Source organism: Strongylocentrotus purpuratus, unplaced genomic scaffold, assembly GCF_000002235.5.
Source record: "Strongylocentrotus purpuratus isolate Spur 01 unplaced genomic scaffold, Spur_5.0 spur5_scaffold_6, whole genome shotgun sequence".
Taxonomy (NCBI): Eukaryota; Metazoa; Echinodermata; class Echinoidea; order Camarodonta; family Strongylocentrotidae; genus Strongylocentrotus; species Strongylocentrotus purpuratus.
The window spans coordinates 55,890,400-55,914,053 of NW_022145612.1; the positions used below are offsets into that span (position 1 = coordinate 55,890,400).

Below are 23,654 nucleotides of genomic sequence, written 5' to 3' on the forward strand. Positions count from 1 at the left end.
AATAGAAGGAGTAACAGTAGTTCTACGGGGAGCAGGAGTGATAACAGTGACAATCAATGTGATAGAAGTCGTCGTATTTGTTGTAAGAGGAGTATAGTGTGGTGAAGTAGTAGTATAGTAGTAGTAGTAGTAGTAGTAGTAGTAGTAGTAGTAGTAGTAGTAGTAGAAGTAGCAGCAGCAACAGGCCTAGAAGGCCTTGTAAAAAGAAGTAGCAGTATTTGCAGCAGTATAATAATATGTTTTAGTAATATAAGTAGCAGCAACAACAATGGCAGTGGTGTTAGGGGAACTAAAAGTAGTAGCAGTAGTAAATGTAGTTGTTGATTTAGTAGTAGTAGTAGTAGTAGTAGTCGTCGTGTCGTCGAAGTTGTTGTAGGACCCGTAGGAAGAACATGCAATCTTAGTTTTGTTTGTTTTCTCTATCTTTTATCATTTTTAAGAAGAAGGTCATTGTAGGTCAGATGGAAATAAATGATTGAATCGTGAATAAGACATTTTATTGTCGCCATGTTCATGTGCAACTCCAGTCTCTTGACAGAGTTATCTTCAAAATTTACGATTCTTTAAGGTACTATGTCCCATTTGCAGGCCAACAAAAATGAAAAAGTTAAATTCCAACTGCATTTGAAAGATAATACTTATTTAGAACTTCCCTAAAAAAGGTGGGGCTTGAAAAGTCTTCAAGTGGGAAAATATGACTATTAGTTGTCAAATCGACTTTAGGGCTATAGAGCCCAAAAGTAATAGTCTTGATTTTCAGACAATTGTACCGAATGGTCATACGTTTTATGCTGCGCAAAGATTCAATCATTTTAATCTTGGCCATCACAAGAAGTGGGTTATTGATGTAGACAAATGCTCATGTACCCTTTACAACTATTTTCATGTATGTTATTACCAAAGAAGAAAAAACAGCCAGTCAGTCACTCAATAGTGTCTGACAGTGAAGTCTAGCAAGTAAACGGGTTTCCTTGCATAATTTGAATATGAGGACACTGCTAACGTTTAAATTTCACAGATAGGACATACATGACATATTCATAATTCCTGCAAAGTTCTACAGAATTTGAGGTTGGCTGCAAAAGAGACATAGTACCTTTAACAGAATAATCATTAGAAACTGGTTGCCTTAATTTGTACTTAAATGGCGAAAATCACAAAACGTTGGTCGTGCCTCCAATAAGTAATTCAGCAGTACTGACACAAAACCAATTAAAAGGGAGAGATAAAGATACAGAGAAAGAGAGAGAGGGGGCGGTGAGCGAAGAGTGTGAGAGGGAGAGACAAGAGAGAGAAGAGAGAAAGAAAAAATATTCAGAAAGGAAGACGAGAGCAAAATGTGTGATTGTTTTCTCTGCGTTTTAAAACCTTCAGGTAGATTGAATTCAAGCTAGACATCCCATTCTAAACAGAGGAGCATGAGTTATATGAAACAGAGGGCTCAGGGGCAACAGCCACCTGAGAATTTTGAGAGTCAAACCTGTCTATAGCGACCGCCCAAGGGAAACACAATAAGTGGTCTTTGTAGACAGGTTCCTTTAGTATACATTTTTTAATGAGAAACCGTTTTCAAGGGAAACAAAAAATGTGGTCTTTGTAAATAGATGGTCACTAAGTCAGGTTTTACTGGTACCAGCATTCAAGCAACTGTCAAGTATACTCGGGAAGCGAGAAGCAGCTTCGTTGTAACTTTGATATATTGCCTGATATGATCACTGACAACTTTCCATTAACGCATTATTATGTATACATAAAGCACCATCAGTGGTTGCGACACAAAAAGGTCTAGAGTTTTGTCTCGCTCGCTTCGTTCGCTTGTCATAACATTTCAGAAACCACAAATACATAGATGACAGCCCTTCAAAGAAAATGTACCCGTACATCCAAGATCCCTACTGCTTTATTATTATTTCTGATGCATTTATTCAAGCCCCGAGTTTTTTCGCTTATTGTCCTTTCTCTTGTACGTAATTCATTGAGAGCTCAATTTGGGGGTTACGTTGTGATCTCTAATGCTCATGCGACTGTTAGCTCATTTATTTTCGTCGAATAAATCCTAACTGTCTCCAACTTTTTTTCTAAGTAATGGATTTGTGAAAATGCTTTTTTCTTGATGTATCTAAATGATATGTGACCGAATTGATAAACTGCTTTCCCCAATTAATTAAAATCAACAAAATACTAATTTCATTCCTGAATTCCAAATTTTTCGAAAAAACATCATCAAAAATGCTATCATTAACTGTTACTTTCAATCATTCATGAGCAATAATATGTTGGAAATATAATACTTTAAAAATGTAAGCACATTTAACTTATGTTCATGTAAAGTTGACAAAAAAGCGTCACATGCCAAACCAAATCAAAGCATTTTAAATCGAATTTCGCAACGAGGGATGATTCCGCCAAACACGAGAAATGTCTTGATGACCGGAAATTAGAGATGATCGCTACAACTCACCGCACCACCTTCTAAATATTTATTTCTACTCCCAGGCAAAACTGGTTCTTTCTCCGAAAACTGGAGTATTTATCTCTCTTTGACATGTAAACTAATATTACAGGATGACATGCAGGCATAATAATAATTCATTACAAAATAAATCTTTCAGTTGTTTTATACATGTAAGAGTTGTTGTCTTAGACCGACTGGTAAATTAAACTCAAGCGGGCAATGATGAAAGAGAAAACGTATGTGCCTATTCATTAACTTCAATATTTGTGTGTCCAAATCTTTAGATTATATTAAAGGGATTACCAGACCGGGGAGATTTAGGAAATGATAGTGAATGTTAATAACATATAACAGGCACGACACAACCAACCTCAAAGAATGAACCATAATTATGATTTGACAAAAAATATAATAATATATTATGTGATCTTTTATGCCATATTATTTCCTGCATCTAATACAGTTTTATCTTACTTTGTTTTATGTCAATCTTATTTTATTGGACCAAGAACGTCAATAGGCAACTTCTTGTAAGAGATACCCAAATTAAATACGATTGAACATAAACTTTCAAATTCACATTTTCAACAATTTTCAAATTGCTCGACATTCATTTATGTTTTATGCTTGCAATTTTCTTTTCAGCATCAATACATTTCGAAAACTTCTTTACCAAATACTAACTACCGCTTTCTTGTATCTCGGGTATAAGGGAATATAGTGTATAGTCTCGGACGCTGTCTTAATTATGAATGGCCGTACGGACACAATTAAAACATTTTCCAAGCATTCATTTTACACTTTCCAAACCAAATTAGGTAAAACAAAGATTGTTGAAAAGGGACACTGCTATTTCCCCCCACATGTCCTGACCAGTTTAATCATTGTCAATCGCCTTCCGTTATTACATGGTTTCAAACTTTCATCGTTAATACTTACCGGGCAAGGGAGGGAAACATGGGTGCGAAACGAGCGAGTAACACTTTAGAGACTTCTTTTTAAGCTGAGAGTCACTGACGATTTGTATTATGTATTCATTTATACTAAAATTAAGATTAAATTATCAGTTGAAGGTATCAAGTGAGAAATTTCTTAAGTTTGTTACTGTACACCTGCTATTCCAATAAGCATTTCGGGTAAATGAACTACCATGAAATAAATAACGCTGTGGCTTACATACATACATGTATGACGATGATAACTCGTGTGCCATTAATTAATGGTATGTTTACCGATTATTTGTCTTTGATACAGAATAAAACGACGACAACTCAAGTGGTGAGAGTGAACATTAGAGTCGTATCTTACGATCCAAGTCAGATTATACCATTTTGCTTGTAGAATTATCTACCAAAACCTCTTCAACATTGTGGATTGGTATATTCGATTTCCTTAGTAACTTAAAACATGTAGCATAATTGATTGTGTTATGTTTAAACAATCTCTTACTTTTGAGGGAGATGATAGCTCAGAAATATTACATGTAAAAAAAGAATACAATTATTTATACAATGCGTGAATTACTTAGCAATGGACTGCTTCATCCCAATCCACCCCCCCCCCCCCTCCACACACACAGACTTAAAAAAAGGAGACGTATATCATTACACTTGACCACTCATTTGGCTATTCTAAGTTTACGTAAACAAAATAGAGGATAAATTATGTCAGTACAAAAGAAATATATGCACATTCCAAATTTGATAGCTATTGCTGATGACAGTGCTAAGATAAATTAACAGTCAAATATACACATTTAAACTTTTTAATAATGCGTATCCAGTCATACCTGAAAACAAATTTGCTTTTACGTTGAAACGAAATTGTGACATTAATGCTCAGTAAATCATATTTAATGTCGTGTTTTTATGTTCTGATCAACTTATCTGAGTTCGTAGTTATAGTTCCGTACACCTGGTATTACGGGATCCCGACCTGCTGTCGATAGGCTGCTTGACCTTCTCTCCTGGAATCCCGTTGGCCGATCGCGTGTGAGCCACACTGGTGATGGTGGTTTCTGCTTTCCTACACCTAACACAAATCATCAAGGCCCTCCGATGGCTCGTGCTCATGGCAAAGATTATAATGGGGTTGAGGCAAGAGTTGGCTAGAGCCGAGAAGTAGTAGAGATTCCGAAACTCAGCGACGCCGGCCATATGGACGAGCGAGGAGTGATCGAGTTGGAACCAGACGATGTAGATGTAGTAAGGGAGCCAGAAGATTCCAAAGAACAAAGCTAAGATGAGGACAGTCAGGGCGAGTCGTCTGCGGGCCGAGAAGTGCCTCGCTCCGGGCTGCGTCTCACCTGCAAACGCTCCTGCACTTTTCAAGAGAGTCTGTGCAATAACTGTGTAGAGAAAGGTGATGATAGCTAGCGGTAAGAGGTACATTACCAGTGATCTTGCGACTTCGTAGATTTTTGCCGCTCGGCTGAAGAGCTGTGTGTACTGGCATACGGGTGCATCTCCACCGGAGATGTGAGCGTAGGCTAAGATGGGTGACGCCACTACTGCTGCGATAAACCAAACGGCGAAGGCAGCGAGGATGCCTCGTCGCATACGACCACCGTGTCTGATGGTGCCTCCACGAACCAACACCGAGTAACGCTCAATACTAAGGGCAGTCAAGGTGTATACACAGACCCCTTGCACCATCACTTGTGTGAAATTAACCAGTTTACACCCAGCCAGTCCGTACTGCCAACAGGAATGCAGCTCATGCTCCAGAAAGAAAGGTCCAGATACCATTACGTAGAGTAGATCACCCATCGCAAGGTTTGTCAGAAGTATATTTGCTGATGTACGTAGACGCGGGCTGCTTAGGATCACCATCATTAGACAACAGTTTCCTAGGAAACCAACCAGAAAGAAAATGCCCAGAATGGCGGCATCCCGCATGAATTTGGGTCCCTTGGACAGACAGAGGTCCCCTTCAAAGACGATGCTGTATTCGTATAGTCCATCTTGGACGTAGGAATCGTTAGAATCGAACTGGTCAGTATTCAGACCCTCCATTGATGTCATTGGCAAAGTTGACTCCATTGTTGTAATCACAACTGGCAGATGAAACGAGTTTAATATTCTCACTCACTTGTCTTTCTTTAGAAAAGTGAAATTTTGGAAGCGAAATGTGTTGGTGTTAACCTGATCACTTAATAATCTCTAGATGCTCAAGAACATCATTTTGTTCCTTGGCAAATACAAACCTTGCTTTCCCGGTCTGTTTCAGTCTTGCCACTAGTTTTTGTAATGATAAATCTTGTAGAATACAATGTCCACACATCAGCACACTTTGCGAAAATATATACGAACGTGAATTCGAGGTAAAATACTTAATGAATTGAGTTCACCATACTGTTTGCAAAATTACTCATATTCCAACTCACAAACAAAATATACAAGATGTATCGTCATATGTTGGAAACTGAAATCAATCCCAAACTTTTTAGTCAGCAAAATGTTGTCAGTGACCATCTACATACACTCTCCATCTCTCCCGTGACACTTACTGAGGCAGACTGTTGAATTGAGATACTCTTTCGGTGGTACTGGTGCATTGCGAAAGGCATGTCCATAACTGAGGTGGATTGCGTTAGAGCGTCGCACTTGCGCCGAGCGAGTTTACCGCTTTCGGCGTCGAAGGAGAAAAGGAGCTCTCCGATCCAATAATGCTCTCTGATTGGCTGATTGGCATCATTCACATGAGCTTAGTTTACTCCAGATAAGCCCCGCCTACTCACGAAACTGCTCACTTTTGATGTCGTCATCGGTTTCCTTTCTGAGAACTAGAAGCTGTAGGTGACGTTGGTTTATGTATTTTTGTTTGTTGGTTATGAGATTGTGTTGGGTATCTGTTTTTTCTCATTCGTCAACCCCGATTAACATTGTTTTTCAGTTTTCTCGAAATATTAGGTAATCCCTACGAAATAAGTCTGTTTTGACGAATCTAATTTCTAAATTGTTCGTATTTCTAAAGATATCACTAATAACAATTTTACCATCTCTAACTTCCATGAAAATCCGTGTTCGACATCAAAATGTGTTTATTCCTGACTATATTTGTGACTTTCCACAGACAGTATCAACATCAGCATCTTTTTTTTTAAAGCTTTGAGCTATAATTAAATAATAAAATAATAATTGATATATTTGACGAAAGAGCTCATCTGGAAATGAATTCTGTATTTCTAGATGTCAATAAAAACATGTCCCTTCAAATAGTCACGTATACTTCTTCTTCTCCTTCTCCTTCACTTCTTCTTTCTCCTTCCTTCTCTCCCTCTCTTCCTTCTTCTTCTTAAGAAAAACAAATCTCAACTTACCCTTTGATTTTTTCTAAAGAGATTTTGTGTAGGCCTATTTTGTATCCATAACCAGAAAAAGATATTCTATTTTCTTATCTTTGACCCGCTTAAATGACTTTACTTGTGATGGTAGATCTACTTGTCTGTTCCCACAGAAAATGTGGATCTATATTCAGTATATCGAGACCCCCCCCCCCCCCCCCCCTCGTCTTTCAGGCAACAGAATCGAAAATGGAAGTGCTTGAAGAGGGAAGAAAATCAATTTTGAAATTTTGAAATCAATATCAAATTCGTTTATAAAATAGATAGAAATATTCCCATTTTCTTATGAAAATTATATTTTCATTTCTTTTTAGCTTGTTGAAAACAAATATGGAAGCACATTAAAAAAGTTGAATATCTGGGGACCCTTTTCACTCCCTTGTCGGCGACCACCCCCCCCCCCCCCCTCAAACTAGCGACGGCCCCGGATGCCCGAAGTCAGTTAAAATTCAACTCCTAGACCGAGTTGTCTTGACGAGGGCGGAAACTACTTGCCAATGCCATGATATAGGACGGTCCATTACATTAATGGTGTGATATCGATAAAAAGATCGCTCTCAAAGGGGCCTCTCTCAAGAGCCCTTTGGATTGCGAATTAAATTGTCAAAAATGACGGACGCCCCTTGTTTCTTCGATTTAATTATTCATTATCATTTTGGGGATAAGTTAAGGGGAGTAGTTTATTGTCCCTCTCTCTCTCCATTTCTTTTGTTTTTGATTTTGTTTGTTTGCTTGTTTAAGGGAGGGGGTTGGAATGATTTTGCTTCAAATGAATTAATTTGAGGCCAACATTTGTAAACCTCAAAGAAGTAAACTCCGTGTTTATATACTTTATACTTAGAAAGGGCTTTAACAATTTTAAAGGTACGTCAGTCCAGTCACTTTACACGACATTTATTGTCTGCTAATGATATATTGGAAAACTGCAAAATTGGTTTTGTGTTTCTGATAGTATGACTCTATTATCAAATAAACATTTACTTTACGTGTACATGTATTAAAGAGAACTGTTGCTGAGCTAGCGCCATAATCGTCCCTGGACGGTGTGTGCGCTCTTTAAGTTTACACTATTATATCTTTCATATAGTATCCACCTCCTTCATTTCTATATATCTCTCATTCTCGGTCTTTATCAGTGTCCTCGTAAATTATGCATATGCCATAATATCGCCGCCGGGGAGAGGGGCGTATCAACTTTTCGCTTCTAAATTCCGCGAGCAAGTACGGAGAACCATAAAAGAAAGACACTTTATCATACTGATAATATAATTTGTATACGGAGAGGGCAATACGGAGAGGGCAGAAACAAAAGGGAAGAAATGATGATGATGATGACAATGATGCTGATTATTAAGAAGGACAAGAACAAGAAGAAGAAGGGAAAATAGAAGAGGAAAAGAAATATAAGAAGAAGGGGGTAAGGAAAATAACAGGCAGACTAATAATCATTCTCAAAATGAGAAGGAAAAGAAGTTAGAAAAGTAGGAGTACAATGAATATCAAGAAGCTAGAAAAGAAAAAGAAGTAGAAACATGAGGAGGAAAACGCTGTTCTTTCGTGAAAACTGTGGTCTCTAATTTCAATATGTGAGATATTAGAGTTATGATTGCTTACAAGATTATGTGTGAGATATTAGAGCTATGATTGCTTACAAATCGGCTTATAAACTTCAGAACATGTCCTATTAGGAGGGGTCAATTACAGCCTGTTTCAAAACATATACTATACAGCGGGATCATTATATGTGGGGCAAAGTCTAACGAATTATTTGATAACCTGAAATAAAACGATAAAACAAATCTCGTCAGTAATCTGTTGTATAAATAATCATTCAAAACCCTGATGCTGTGTTGCACCGCTTCAGCTCTCAAACATAGTAAATAACATATAGGGTATAACTGGATATTCGTTTTGCTCTTATTCATTATTCCCCCGCCTTAGACCAGTTTTAATAGAAGGAACGGGATGATGTTGCGATTTGTCTCCATTGGGTTATGGCTGGTTGCCCTGGGGTGGACCTGCAGTGGCCAGCCCGACCCATGTGACGTTCCGTTAGTGACGGACAGTGGGCACAAGGACAACTTTACCGTGGTGGATCTAGCCCGAGAGCTCTATGCTTGTACTATGATCAAGATGATAGAACGGGCGGGACTAGGACCCATGTTCCGCGAAAAAGGTGCTATAATTATATTACTATACTAATAATGAATGAGATTTTCCTAATATTAGAAACTATTAAGCATAATGAATAATGATAGGTTTAAGTTTTGAAAATGTTTATCTCTTTTAAGTATAGTGTGCTAATTAATATTGATTTAACATAATGATTAATAAGGATATGAAATACATAAATGTGTGTGTACTTGTCATCTTATTTATATAAAAGATTAAGAACGGAAACAGATCAAGGGACGAACAAGGGAGACGTTAGAATATTTCCAACAAGCGGTGGTGGTGGAGTGTTGAACCAAAGTTGCCTAATGCTTTTGGGCATCAAATACCATGCCCCCACGCCCCTGAGGAAGGTAATACAGGGTGTAAAACAAAGCCATCAGGCCTTTCCCCCAACCCAGGATGATCCTGGTATATGGTATACATGCAGTTGAAGACATTCGATCAGCATAGAGGAAAACACACCTTAAAGAACAGTCACCCTAGCTTAGCCTGTAAATCAAGTCTTTCACCTTATTATCAATACAACGACCTTTTCTTTTACCAGGCCCCTTCACCCTCTTCGCACCGTACGACCTAGCCTTCGGTTTCCTGCCTGATGACATCTGGAACAAGCTGATGTCAAACAACACTTATCTTCGTGAGCTCCTCCTCTTCCACACCGTGCCCCGTCTCATCGGGAGCATCGACAACGTGTACAATGACGAGCTGATCGAGACCATGCTCCCCGGCAAGAACATCCGACTCAACGTCTACCAGATCGGCAAGATGATGGTTGGTGGGCGTGGCGCAGCTGATCAAGCAATGGGGGTAACCGGTGTGAGTTGGTGGTGAATTGGTGGTGGGTTATACTCTACTGGTAGATGGTGGTGATTCGGGATTGGCGGGTGAGATGATATTATGTATGAGAGAGTGGGAGTAAATACGGTGGGATGAGAGAAGAGAGAGAGGGAGAGAAAGAGAGAGAGAGTGTGTGTGTGAGAGAGAGAGAGAGAGAGAGAGAGAGAGAGAGAGAGAGAAAGAGAGGGAGAGAGAGACGAGAGTGGCAGAAAGAGAGAGAGGGAGGGTGGAGATATAGACAGAGAGACAGAGAAAGAGAGGATAAGAAAGTGATAGAGAGGGAGATGAGTAGGGGCGGCAGAGAGAGGGAGAGAGAGAGAGAGAGAGAGAGGGGGGGGGGGTCGTTCAACTCGTTTATACTGAGATAAGTGGAGTTGGAGACAAACGTTTGAATAATTCGCTTCGATTATGCAGATTGAAATTTTGTCGATTTAAAGCTCCGAACAGAGAAAGAAAGTTCATGAGCTAGATGGATGAGACCCTTGACTTAAATCTCAATCTTACTATCATATTTGATCACTATAATTAATCTATAATCTGGTATATATATCTTTTCTTTGTGATTATATCTAGCGGATTACAGCATGTGGTGGGCCTGTTATTGATGGTGGAAACGCTACTAATGGTGAGGTTCGCATCATTTCGAATGTGATGCACCCAGTACCACCGGGTGATATCATGGATGTTATTGACAATGACAAACAATTTACCGAGCTCAAGAAACTGGTCTACCTGGCAAAGCTACAGGATTACCTAAAAGGTATGTGTGATGCCCAAAAATTGCAGAAATTAGTTTCTTTAAAACAAAAAAATACACGGGGGCTCGGAGCAAATTAGCCCCCGAAATGCCAAAAAAGCCCCCGAAAGTCAAAAAAGAGCCCCCAAAAATATGCATAGAGTTCAATGCAAAACAACTTAAAGAGTGTTATTTTCATGCAAGCAAGCTTGAAAAGTAGCCCCCGAAGTATTTTTTCCCTGATGTTGTCTGTATAATATATTGTGCAATTGAGAACAATAGCCAGTTCAGGTATCAACAGATAATTGATCAATTTAAACCAGATGATGGGTTAAGGCTTTTTGTTCAAAATGGGATTTGACAAAGTTAGTTAGTCCAGGGAGGTGAGACTTTTAACTCACATGCCCTGGTTAGTCTGCTCTCAAAATTTTCCTTTTGTTAAACTCGATAGTAGAACGAGGCCTAGAATACTGACCAAAGGGTAAGTGTTATAGTCGGGATATTAGATTAGGGTTATGGTGGTTTTCGCACATATTCTCTCTCATTTCACGTAGTCTCATTTTCTTCTTCAAATTCCTTCTCAAACAACATGTTTATTTCTCTAACTGCATTTTCGATTTAAAAAACAACATTGATGTTACCTTTCTTTTTGGTCGGGGTCGAGTACCATTACTTTCTTTTCATACCCTTTATGTGTTGTTTTGCAAGGTTTACCCTATTACAGGGCAAAAATATACAGCTTATGTACGTTCTATACGGAGCTTTTTTCATTCTTGATTCCGAAATAAAAGGGGGCTGTGAGAAGAAGTAGCATCGATTCTGTTTCCTGACATTACTCGTTTGACATTTCCTAGGGGCTTTGTGTACACATAGGGCTCGGATTGCGACGGGGTGAAAGGTAGACCGAATTTTCCGTCTCTTTCGTTCGTTAGCCTCTTATTATTGGGGTAGGGTCGGCTCTCTCTTTAGAGACGGAAGCCGTTTATACACATGTCCTTGCTAACGCCACGGCCAGTTCTGGTCGTAGCGTTTTGCCCCCAAAATCCCCCAAAATGTCATTTTACCTTGAGCATGTTATATTGTAAATTAGGCCTAGGCTATAATAAATCAGTTCCACTTACCAACTTGACTGAAATAATCAGTTTAATAGTCCCTTTTTAGGAAATTATGGGTCAAAATCGGAATCCATGTTGAAAAAGATTTTCAAAATGGATTTCGATTTTGACCCATAATTTCCTAAAAAGGGACTATTAAACTGATTATTTCAGTCAAGTTGGTAAGTGGAACTGATTTATTATAGCCTAGGCCTAATTTACAATATAACATGCTCAAGGTAAAATGACATTTTGGGGGATTTTGGGGGCAAAACGCTACGACCAGAACTGGCCGTGGCGTTAGCAAGGACATGTGTATAAACGGCTTCCGTCTCTAAAGAGAGAGCCGACCCTACCCCAATAAGAGGCTAACGAACGAAAGAGACGGAAAATTCGGTCTAGGTGAAAGGTTGCTTTGGTATCACGTTGGACCCTGGGTTGAAGTCAGGAATTGACCGAGAATCTATTGTCGTAGGAGCGTAATATAGTGATGGACGTGTACATTCGTGTTTTCTAATATATTCTCATGTTTATGAAATCTTTTTCTTCTTTTCCTCTTTCTCCTCCTCCTTCTCTCGTCTTTTTCTCCAGCAGGGGGTCCGTTTACGTTCTTTCCTCCAAATAACAATGGCGTTGATAAGCTGTCTCGTGACGAATTGAAGAAACTCGAACATAACACCACGTTACTACGCGAAGTGTTATTGTACCACCTCTTAGATTGGACGCTCTATGCGTCTGGGAGCTATGATGGGGAAGTATTGGTCACTGTGCAGGGAGAGTCAATTAATCTTACTGTGTGGTATGGTATGTACAACAAAAACTACATTAGCAGTTTCCATGTCTTGTGTTCTTACAAATTAAATAAATATCTGTGTACATTCACAAATATATGCAGTGTATTTCATGTACATATGATGAAATACTCATGGCATCCCTATGTGATCTAAAATAATCAACCACAAGCTCTAGAAAACAAAAAATATATCAAGAAGCACAAGGAAAAAATACATGGATGGGGCCTCGAGGCAAATTAGCCCCCGAAATGCCCAAAAGTTTTAAAAGAGCCCCCAAATTTTGCTTAGAGTTCAATGCAAAACAAATTAACGAGTGTTATTTTCATGCAAGCAAGCTTGAAAAGTAGCCCCCAAAATTTTAAAAGTAATGTTTTCCCTGAAGATGCAGAAATTCACTACACCATTGCGGACTATTTTACAATTGGTATACATGTATGGTTCTAGGACACCTACCCCCTGGATAACCACCCCCCTAGGGCAACCCACCTCTAGGACAACTACCCCCTAGGATGGTTGTCCTAGGGGGTAGTTGACTGGGGGTGGATATCCGGAGGGTGGATGTCCAGGGGGTAGGTGTCCGGATACGATACATGTATATGTGCAGGATATGTACTGACATACATGTATGTTCATGCAAGAGGGTTTATTCAAACCATATTATGAGATTTGGGGGAAATAGGGAGGGGTGATTGCTCTTGCAGATAACTGATAAAATACGATTGAAACGTGTTTCAGGCAAATTTGGGAAAATTTAATTTATGTTGACATTTATCTAATCTTGTCAATTACCATCATTTATCTCTTCTTCTCTTTCCTATTCTGTTAAAAACATATGCTCTTCACCAATTCCCTTGTCCCATAACTCTTTATCGCCTTTATCTCTTTCAAATTGTCTCTCAAACTGTTCTTGATTTCACAAACTCTCTAATCGGTCTTCACGTTCATATCCACATTCTTACTTAAAATTGTCTCTTTCTAGCTCCATATTTTCTCACAATTGTTCCGTTTCTCTCTCTCTTCCCTGGTTTTATGCAACACATCAGACAGTCTATGGGTGAATGGACACACCAACGCCAGGGTAGTCTACCAGGACTATAATATCTACAATGGTGTTCTGCACATCATTGACAAAGTGCTCATACCACCTATCATCTGGCAGAAATACAACTGAGAAGCGTCTCGTTTGCTTACTAAAATACACTAATGATGATTCCCAAAGACTCATTTCTATTTTGATACATCTTCATAGAGCATCAAAACAGCATTACGATATGCTCCCTTGAATTGGATCGTTTGTGCGCACATCAATTTCATAAAGAAACTCCAAGTCCTTATTATTAGTGGATACCATGTAAAAAATTTAATTTGTTTTATTTGTATTTGTATTTTCGTTTAACTGTTTGTAAGGAAATTTGGCAGCACATGCAATTTCAGTGAACACCATTAAAAAATATAAATCAGAAGATGTCGCAGAAGCTCACAAATTGAAATGAGATATAAATTTCGACATATATGTATTCTGGAATATTGTCTGATAATAGTTTGTAGCACAAACAATAACTTGGAAATCAAGAGTGAAACGTGTTTGAAAGTACGGTGTGAATAAAAAATCTTTGCTTCTCAAATACATGTAGAATATTCATGTAGAATGTCTTGTGAATTCAGATTTCTCATCGATAAATCCTTCCGACATTTTTTATTTGCTCTTTTACTCTACACTTGTTTGGTTCTGGCTACATACTTTTTGATAATATTGGAAGAACTTTTTAGTATGTCATGTTAACTCCATATACCTGTAGAACCAGGATTATAATTTCAGAACTGAACTTCACAATAGATTCTAATTACTGTTTTCCTACCAAGGATCTTTCTTAAATTCCAAAACCTTGTTTTTTTAATCATTATATAACAAGACAAAACTTATGCAGTTCTAAACCACTTGTGAATTTAATGAGGTTTCTGGTTTTTACAGTAATGAGACGGTGTTTTTTTTTCAAATAAAAATTTGATTCTGCTATCACATTTACCGGTAATGGGAAACCACAGACCTGACAAACAAGTCATATATTGCATGAAACAAAACTGTGATAGTTGATAACCAGCATCTCTTTGCACGGCTTTAATTTTAGGGTTAGTTTCCGTCAGAACACAACAACACTCACATACCATGAACTCAAACCTCGAACCTTGCTGATGATCACATGACAAAGGAAAAACAATCTTGACCACATGATTGCATTTTTTGTAAGCCTTGTTTATTGAATTGCTGATCTTACAGTCCTGTTGGTGTTGGGTCTTTTAAATTCAAGGTCTCACATGACACAGTGTAGAGTGAGGATAATAAGAGTCACTATGTCCATCACAATGGATATCTATGTGGTTGGCTTTCTACTTCTTTCCTTTGCCCTTGGCTGCCTTTGCCTTGCCTTTGCCCTTAGCTGCTGGTGCTGCCTTCTTGACCTGTAGGCAATTGAAACAAAGGAAATGAACAGAAAATGAATTATGAGTTGAAAATAACACAACAGGCACCAATGGCAATTATGAATACAGACTCAATTCTGAAATAGAATGTGAAAAGTGTACTTTGTTGATCTACTATTCACCCAGTGTCTTTGCCAATCTCATGTACTTTCTACTGCAGCAAACAAAAATAGAAATAAAATTGGTATTGGAATAATCCATATGAAAGTAGACAGGCAAGTTACAATGGCAGTGTTTCTGTCCGTTGTGCATGTCGATCCGATTTTGACATTCAATCAAACACTATGAAAAATTGGCAGTTTTGGAAATGGATCTAGTGTTCACTATCGGCTGTCTGTTCAGGCATATGAATCCGCTTTGAAGCATCTTGGATATATTTACATGTGCATAACAATTGGTATTCCATAGCAATGTCAACTAACAAGTAACATCACTAGGCAGATGCATTAAAGTTCTAGAGTAGGCTTGCGAACCAAGGTTATGAATACAGCATTGCAGTATATCCCGAAAGTTTTTAAGTACAGCAGGACACAAAGTATATTAGCAGTATTTTCTATTCTTTCAATTTCTGCTGAAGAAGTAGCAGCCTGGAATTTGTGACATGATACAATGCCTTTCAAATGTTATGTGTTTAATTTTTTCCGCAACCACAACTTTGGCTGTTTTTTTCCCCTCAACTCTTTGGTAAAAGTGAAACAATATTTGAAGTCCCACTTATCCCATCAGTCTCATTAAATCAGTTTTCTAACCTCCATATTCAATGAATTCAGGTAGAATGGAACATCATTTGGGATACAGACTCTGCAATACATTTACACATGCATAACAATTGGTATTCCATAGCAATTTCAACCGACAAATAAAATCACAAGGCTGAAATACTATTCTAATATGAGCACACAAAGAGTAGACTTGCACAACGAGGTTATGAATACAGCATTACAGTATATCCCCTAAGAACACAATACATACCCCCCTCTTCTTGTCGAGGATCTCCTGCCTCTTGGCCAGTGCCCTCTCCTCATCCAGCTTGGCGTTGCGCTTCTGTGCCTTGGCATAGGGGTTGAGCTTGAACATGACCCTAGCGTTCTTCAGAGGGTTCTTCTTGAGGACCTTGCGCTTGGATGACGTTGTGTTGACCTTTCTGAGGGAGCGACGGATCTCCTGACTCCTCAGCAACCTCCTCAGGTCGGTGTTGGTCATCTTGGGCATAGGGAGGCTAGGAGAAGAGAGAGGGTGATGGTGGTTTACAATTAAAGTTTGGAATATTAACCCTACAACAGCATAATATGAGATGTGCAGAAGCCTACAACACTTTTCAGTGCAATTCTTATATCAGTGAAAGGGTTTTCATTTCTATTTAGGATGATTTACTAAATACTTCAAGCAAGCCCTTTCTATAACACCACTTGCATTTAGGCACGTTTTACCGGACTGATGATTAAGAACAATTTAGATATTCAAAAATGAACATTTTGAGTTGCTGTTTTCCTGTGATTCGAGTCCAAAAATTTGCTATGTCAACTATTGATATTTATGCATTCTTGCTCCTCAGGTCACGATCACTTATTACTATTAATCTTTGCTGCAAAATAATGAGTATAATACTACCTTACAAAGAGGATAGATCTATCTGATTTCTTCATAATTTAAGTGGCCTTTACATTACAAATGTAATAGGGACACCAAATGCAAGAAGTTTTATCCATATAAATGCATCATGTGTTTAAAAAAAACAAAAAAACTCTCTCAACTGTTCGTTATGATTCAATCCCTTTGTCACATAAACTTTTACAAAACCACTCTAAGCAACTCTTTTTTTTCTAAACCACTCATTGAATTTGCGAGCATTTCATGCCACTCTGTGAACTCACTTCCAGTTGGACTTCTCTGAGGAAGCCTTCTTCCATGTGCCGTAGAGGCCATCAAGCTTGTTGAATGCAGACTCTGTCCATACGCAGAACCGTCCAACATGGCCACCGGGAGCTAGCCTCAAGAGGTTCAGTCTTGAGACCTGGAGAAGTGTCACACCTAAAAATGAGAAAGGTTTACAATCATTCCAGCCATGTCAACATTCTGTGATAAATAAGAGAGCATCATCTCGTTTCTATTGTCACATAGTTAATTCCCGGTATTTTCTTTTCTTTCAATTTCTGCTGAAGAAGTAGCCACCTGGAATTTGTGACATGATACAATGCCCTTCCACAGGTTATGTGTTTATTTTTGTCCCCTGCAACCAAAACTTAGGCATTTTTCTCCCTCTCAACTCTTTGGAAAAAGGGAAACAATATTTGAAGTACTATTTATCCCATCAGTCTCATTAAATCAGTTTTCTAACCTCCATATTCAATGAATTCAGGTAGAATGGAACATCATTTGGGATACAGTCAGAGTCTGCTATTGAATACTAGTGTAAGGAATTGGTCCAGCCCTTTTTTTTTTAATCACTAGCTAAGATTTGGGTATGTGATACCTGTTTTACAACTGCTAGCACTGACTATGGATTGAAAAAACCTTCACGAACAGGAATGATCAGATATCTCAAAATGTCATCTGACAGTTTCCCTTCTTACAGGTTATCTTGGATAACCACACTGTAACGAGTAAAACAAGTCCAAAGAAATGAATATTTTGTTATTGGTTTAGCTCTTAATTTGTAATGTGATGAGCAGAGGTGCTGCAAATAAAACCAAATATTAAGCTGTGCACTCACCTGGGATGTTCCTGAAGGCCCTTGTGATGCCGTTGTCTTGATCGTACACAACCAGGGGACCGAGACGTCTGACGAACCTCCTGTTCCTCATCTTACCCTTGCCTGCCCTCATGCGACGAGACTTGTACACCTAAGGTACACAGAACAACAAGGACCAACAACATGGTAGATTTACAAATATCTTCTTTCTATTAATTTGCATTGTTACACACGCAACTGAAAACCAGTTTTTTCAAACTGGCATACTGTCGAACCACTTCATGCTTTTATGAAATGGTACCTAGTTGTCTCATTCAAATGGTCTTGGACAAGAACAACACAAACTGGTTATACAAAGCAGTTGTCAATGAATCATTGCTTTCACCCTCTAGATCAAAAGCAATGCGATGGACAAAGCATTCCCACAAATCCCATCAGTCTCATTAAATCAGTATTGTTATCCTCCATATTCAATGAATTCAGGTACAGATAAACATCATCTGGGATGGGAATACAATATAAATGGATCATAGATAAAGGTCTAAGAATTTAAGTGACTGCAATGTTGAAATAAACATTTTGAAAATAGTTCATGAAATAAAGGGAGAGCATGCACATTAGATTCAGAGAGAACCCTCTAACTAGTTTCCAAGAAGTGACAGTATTCTCACAAAGTGTTTCCATCTACTGCAAAATATGAGGTTGTGAGGGGAAAACAAAAAGTCACTACCTAATCACTACCTATTTTAGTTTTTACCTACAGGTAAAGGGCCTCTTAACTATAATCTTCTTCTTAAATTAAAATAATTTGTTGGTATTTACCTTCTTGATGTCTTCCCACGCCTTGAAGCGCTTGAGGAAGTAGACTGCTTCCTTGGTCTTCTTGAAGTCTTGGACTTTGTCACTGACAACAAGGGGTACTTCTGGTGTGCCCATGATCATGTGACCTGCAATTAGCATTTAATCAAAGAATGTTATTAACAATCACCATGATAAAAAAGTGACCTCAAAATGTGAGAATACCTTGCAACTACCAACCATCATGGTCAAGGATTACTTAGAAATGTGAATTGTTGAGGCATATTCATGTAGAATATTCATATCATGGTGATGATCAAGCTCTCCTTTGTGTCAGGCAGATACAAAAGAAAACTGAAGGAAATTTAAATCTTGTTTCCGAAACAGAGCGCATCTAGTTTGTATTCATTTTGTTGCCATACTGAATGAACATTTAAAAAGACAGCAAAACTATTTAAAGTTACAAAAAAAAACTGTTATGGCAGCCTTTTTAAAACATGCAATTACGCATGTCAAATATACGATGACAGCTGATCTCCCTTCCATTACCTTTGGACATGACGAGTGCTGGGACTGCCGAGGCAGCGAGAGCGGAGCACATGGCGAAGCGCTTCTGGCTGATGTTGGTGCGTGTGTGCCACTTACGCCAGATCTTGGTAGGGGCAAACATGCGTCCGCCACGGCACATGTTACCGAAGGCTCCCTGACCAGAGCGGTGGGTACCACCACCCCGGACACGGGGGATACGGGCGACGGCACGTCCTGTACCCCAAGATTCAGCACTGGTCTGGTGACCTGAAAGAATGGACGTAACCAAGGAGCTCATATTAAGTTTGTGGATGTTTTCAACAAAATAACACATTTATATTACGATTGATGAAGTTATTAGCAATATGACCAACTTCCCTGCAATCAAATGTACAAAATCCAATTTTGTTGTCCATCATACTAACATTATGAAAGCTATCAAAAACCCTTACCCATCAATCTAATGTTTGAGCAGAAGCAGTTCAACTAATATTAATTTTAAGTTTTCCTTGGAAATTTGCTTAACAAGTGGGCATAATTTCAACTAATTATCTCCCTACAACCTGGCATAGAGTGTCAAGATCACTGGTTCAGAACTTCATTATTATCAAGGTCATTCAAAAACACGGACCTGAAGTTGAAGTATCATCATACAATCTGTCCAGGGGGGTGTTTCACAAAGATCCTAAGTTGAACTTATCTCTAAGTCGGACTTAAAATTTATGGGAAGCCATTAGAATCCTTGAAAACATTTTGTAATTTTTTGTTTAGAAGGCATAAAATGTTGATTCAAATCATTCATATTTTCTATTATCATGGGAGATTTCATGTTCTTGATGTGGAATTGATGAAAAGTCTAAAATACTCCAATTTTTGCTTTTGAATATATTTCATTTTAAGGCTCCAATGGCTGTCCATACTTTTTAAGTCCAACTTAGTGTTAAGTTCTACTTAGGATCTTTGTGAAACACTCCCCAGGGCTCGACACAAGCAGGTGCCCGGGGCAAAAGGGTACAACAACAAAAAGAAGTCGGGGGCCCTATAATTTGATGATTTTTACCTAGGGCTCATGCACACCGACTCTAAAAAGTGAAATCTGACCCCCTTTCCAAAATAGTTAGTGTGGAGTCCTGCCATCACTCACTCACTCACCACTATTCAAAGTTTTTCGAATATCTGCAAACTGCATTAATTGAGATACATTACTCTCTATAAACAAAATTCTTTTTCCCCAAAAGCTGGACTTCACAAATTCCACATCTAAGAAAAGGCTGAGCTGTGGTGACGTAACTACAAACAACTTACCAGCGATCCTCTTGACAGCGTAGGGCTGACGGCTGTTCTTCCTCATGTTGGTGTGGGCATAGTTGACAATGTCAGGCCTGATTGGTGCCTTGAAGACAGCTGGGAGGGTCACATTGGTTCCGGTAACCTCATTCTTCTCATTGTACACTGTAACAAGTGGTCTTGCAGCTGCAACAGCCTGTAGAAAAAGTGATAGTGAAAAAAGTCAGTCTGGTTTCAAGAGTGAGAATCAATTGGGGGGGGGGGCAGGGTGGACATGTGGAAAACTATTAATAATATTAAATCATCTCGAGGGATTTGGGGATTGAGATTACCAGTAGGGGCACTGGTCTGCAAAAAATCTGCAAAAATGTGACCGATCCTTTTTTTTTGAGAAGCGATTTGCCGGCGTTTACGAAGTTGATCCTCGTTTAGGCGGACAATCCTTATTCTCAGACCAGCGCCCCCTACTAATCACAGTCAAAACTCTTTCCAACAGACCCAAACCATGTTTTTCACCTGTCAAACATGATTAAAAAATGTTGTAACTTCTGTTTACACAATTTATCGGAAGACTTGTTGTGCTATCAACTCTCAACATTCCAAAAAATAACTAGAAATCTAACCAAGCACAAAAACACTCATCGTTAATAAACAAACCTCAAAATTATTCATCATTCATGCACACATCACTTAACACAATTTAATGAATCAAGCACAATTCACAAAAAAAAATCATTTTCAACATCGTGTTCATAATCTCTAAAGCGTAATGTGCATTGTGCGAGGTCTGGAGGTAGCACACGTGCATTTCGCACTGCCTTTCATATAACTGTGCTCAGCTACGTTGCCTTGCAAGATAATTTGCATTAGAATACCCGTACGAAAATGAACGACAAGAACGTGGCGGGACATAACGGTGCAAATGTGGCCTAAAATTTGAGCTACAAGGGCGTTGACATTAAAATACCACGTAACATAGAAATATAAATTCATTCATGATACAGATTTTATACTATTTTTTCAAATCAAAGAAGATTAAGTACCATTTTGACTGTATTTGCTAGCAGCTTTCGATCGTAATTTAGACACGAGAGCCACCACAGGCGAAAAGATCGTACATGAGAAACATGTGATTGGGCTGAAACAGTCGGAACTATTTAACAATACGAATACAAATCTCGCCTTATTTTTGCGTTTATAAGATAACATTTAATACATCTAATGTCTAAATTGACTCTTTATTATCAATGGATGTTCCACAGTTACATATCTGGAGCTGAATTTAGAGGTTAATCAATTAATAAATGAACTAATTTAATGCGCGATATGACAGTCCTAAAGAAAACTCGATCTGATAATTTCTCGTCCCGTATAAGTTCGACCTACTGAAATTCGAATGCTCCGCCGTTCATCGAACATCACATCAATCTTTTTCTACATCGAATGGTTAGTTTCTGGCGGGGTTTCTAGTACACGTTATCCCTCTAAATATTAAGTCAACATTTTTTTTTTGCAAAGGTTAAATAGTCAAAATGTAGATATGCTGGCAGGCTTGACCCGGGGGGGGGGGGTATAACCCCCCCCCCTTGAGTTTTTTTTTTTATATGTATGTTTTGTGTAAGTTTTTCTGAAAATACCCCCCCCCCCTTTTGATTATTATTATTATTAATAGAAGAAAAAAAAGAAAGATGATGCCAATGGCTGACCTAAAAAAGGTGACCTTACCCCCCCCCCCCCCCCAACGGAACAAAATATCAAATTTTCAAATTTTAAAACAAAAAATATGCATCACCAACACTCTTACATGTTATATGCAGGCGATCAGGTAGAGTGCAGTTAGCAATGCGAGTGGAGCATAAATTGGCGTGGGGCCGGGGGGGGGGCATCCACGGGAAGTTCAGGGCTTTTAGGCATTAAATAACGGTCAGATATGCATATTTAGGCATACATACCTTATTTGTAGCGCTGGCATAATTATGGTCAAATGAGCATTCAGAGGCCGATATTTGGGCCCCTTGTAGGGTCCAGGGGGGGGGGGGAGCCCCGGGAAGCTCAGGGGTTTTAGACATTTAATTACGGTCAGATGAGCATATTATTACCTAATTATTTGTGACACTGACAGGGCACTAATTGGCGGGGTGCAGGGGTCTAAGCCCCGTGAAGCTCAGGGGTTTTCCTTCAATTACGGTTTAGATAAGCATCCAGGGGCCTTAATTTTTTTCTTCCAAATTCGTGAGCAAATATTTAGTGTCGAATCAACACCTACCCCCCCCCCCCCAATGCGCCAGGGAGAGGGGGCCCGCTTCTTTTTTAATTTAAAGTGTAAATTTACTTGTTTTTAGGTCAGGGGAGGGGGTCCAGGCCCCCTATTGATTCGCAACTGCCCATCAGTACGACAGTGTCCACCGCTTTCCCATCCTCTCACAACAATTCTGCGATATGCACGTTTTCCCTGCATTGCTAAGTTTAGGGTCCTGTGGAATGTTTAGGAAATTCAATTCCTGTTTATTCTCTTTTTCTTTGGATGGAATATAATTTTTTATGTGATTCATGTTTTTGTTTTTTGTTTTTGTATTTGCTAAAAAAATATAAACCATTTTCACTCCTTTACTGCTAAATTTATTTTCGGGGGGGGGGGGGCAGTTTTTTTTGTTTTTTGGGGGGGACGAAAATGTGTTTTGCCCCCCCCCCCCCTATATAGCCTTATGCTAAGTTATTTCTGTCACTCGCGGGAGCTGCAAGACTACCTGTCGCCGCCTCTGATGATTAGTGAACCGACTGCTAAACTATACTTTTCAGGCCAAACCCAGGGCCAGCCACTGAGACGAACAAAGGCAAATCTGCCATATGCTTCCTAGAAAATATCAATGCTTTGTTAAATCTCTTATTTTTAGTATATATGGAAGGTAAATTGGCAAAAGCATAAGAGAGCCTTGAGAGGATACCATTATAACACGAGGAGAATTTTGAGGCTTTCGCTGGGGAACAGGGGGGGGGGGTGGTGGGTGCGGTGGATATAGTACTAATTTGACACCGAAGTTATATTGGCCACATATAAGAAGTTTGACATCAATCAATTGTAATAGTGAATTAATCGAGATAAATCATGGATTCTAAAACGCAGTGCATGTTTATGAGAGGCTAAATGGTGGAGCCGTAAATTAGAGTGAATATCAGGACATAGACCGTATCAACCCCCGAAACCGGAAAATCCCTCATAAAATTCTACCCCCCCCCCCCCAAGCATGGTTCTAGGGTGAGGTGAATCGCAAACTTAGTTATCATATCGCCCACTCCCCGGAAAATTACCATTAGGTACACTACCACTAAACTACCACCCGAGGACCCTGGAAAATTCCCCAACCCTCCGCGGGACCAGTAGTGTACGCAGGATTTTTTCAAGGGGGGGGGGTGTAACATTTTTAAATCTGG

General features: G+C 39.0%; 3 protein-coding genes and 4 non-coding genes across 10 annotated transcripts; 1 reads left to right on the forward strand and 6 right to left on the reverse strand.

The window, feature by feature from the left end:
• Positions 1-4,047: 4,047 nt before the first annotated feature.
• LOC100888815 (phe13-bombesin receptor) lies at positions 4,048-5,736 on the reverse strand. The gene has a single exon (XM_003724561.3). It carries the CDS (start codon positions 5,494-5,496, stop codon positions 4,354-4,356), a length of 1,143 nt encoding a protein of 380 aa, XP_003724609.1. The 5' UTR covers positions 5,497-5,736; the 3' UTR covers positions 4,048-4,353.
• A 2,882-nt stretch (positions 5,737-8,618) lies between these two features.
• Positions 8,619-13,626, forward strand: LOC100891108 (periostin-like). Of its 4 annotated transcripts, XM_011665417.2 has the most exons (5): positions 8,628-8,976; positions 9,520-9,791; positions 10,386-10,572; positions 12,234-12,446; positions 13,480-13,626. In XM_011665417.2, exons 1-5 carry the CDS (start codon positions 8,766-8,768, stop codon positions 13,605-13,607), a joined length of 1,011 nt encoding a protein of 336 aa, XP_011663719.2. In that variant the 5' UTR covers positions 8,628-8,765; the 3' UTR covers positions 13,608-13,626. The 4 variants fall into 4 exon arrangements, with proteins under 4 accessions (XP_030828187.1, XP_030828189.1, XP_011663719.2 ...); XM_030972327.1 differs by lacking the exon at positions 13,480-13,626 and having other exon boundaries at positions 8,619-8,976; positions 12,234-12,592; XM_030972329.1 differs by lacking the exon at positions 13,480-13,626 and having other exon boundaries at positions 8,620-8,976; positions 9,520-9,746; positions 12,234-12,592.
• Positions 13,627-14,669: 1,043 nt separating this feature from the next.
• On the reverse strand, positions 14,670-21,335 carry LOC578192 (60S ribosomal protein L4). The gene is made up of 8 exons (XM_778380.5): positions 21,266-21,335; positions 20,241-20,418; positions 18,957-19,202; positions 18,432-18,556; positions 17,631-17,760; positions 16,792-16,948; positions 15,890-16,136; positions 14,670-14,896 (listed from the first exon to the last, which is right to left on the reverse strand). The coding sequence occupies exons 1-8, from the start codon at positions 21,266-21,268 to the stop codon at positions 14,825-14,827; spliced, it is 1,158 nt and encodes a 385-aa protein (XP_783473.1). The 5' UTR covers positions 21,269-21,335; the 3' UTR covers positions 14,670-14,824.
• Positions 15,637-15,709, reverse strand: LOC115919564. The gene has a single exon (XR_004061916.1). It is a non-coding gene; the product is annotated as a small nucleolar RNA SNORD57 (small nucleolar RNA).
• On the reverse strand, positions 17,226-17,298 carry LOC115919565. Its single transcript, XR_004061917.1, has one exon. It is a non-coding gene; the product is annotated as a small nucleolar RNA SNORD57 (small nucleolar RNA).
• Positions 18,041-18,114, reverse strand: LOC115919566. Its single transcript, XR_004061918.1, has one exon. It is a non-coding gene; the product is annotated as a small nucleolar RNA SNORD57 (small nucleolar RNA).
• Positions 19,522-19,591, reverse strand: LOC115919561. Its single transcript, XR_004061913.1, has one exon. It is a non-coding gene; the product is annotated as a small nucleolar RNA SNORD18 (small nucleolar RNA).
• Positions 21,336-23,654: the final 2,319 nt, after the last annotated feature.

Excerpts from the sequence above, each read along its gene's own strand:
- LOC578192 (XM_778380.5), bottom strand. Across the intron at positions 18,557-18,956 it reads AGCACTCGTCATGTCCAAAG|GTCACATGATCATGGGCACA; the intron begins GTAATGGAAGGG and ends TGCTAATTGCAG. Across the intron at positions 16,137-16,791 it reads TCAGAGAAGTCCAACTGGAA|CCTCCCTATGCCCAAGATGA; the intron begins GTGAGTTCACAG and ends CTCTTCTCCTAG.
- LOC100888815 (XM_003724561.3), bottom strand. The coding sequence starts at position 5,496 with ATGGAGTCAACTTTGCCAATGACATCAATGGAGGGTCTGAATACTGAC.
- LOC100891108 (XM_030972327.1), top strand. The coding sequence starts at position 8,766 with ATGATGTTGCGATTTGTCTCCATTGGGTTATGGCTGGTTGCCCTGGGG. Across the intron at positions 8,977-9,519 it reads ACCCATGTTCCGCGAAAAAG|GCCCCTTCACCCTCTTCGCA; the intron begins GTGCTATAATTA and ends TTCTTTTACCAG. Across the intron at positions 10,573-12,233 it reads GCTACAGGATTACCTAAAAG|CAGGGGGTCCGTTTACGTTC; the intron begins GTATGTGTGATG and ends CTTTTTCTCCAG.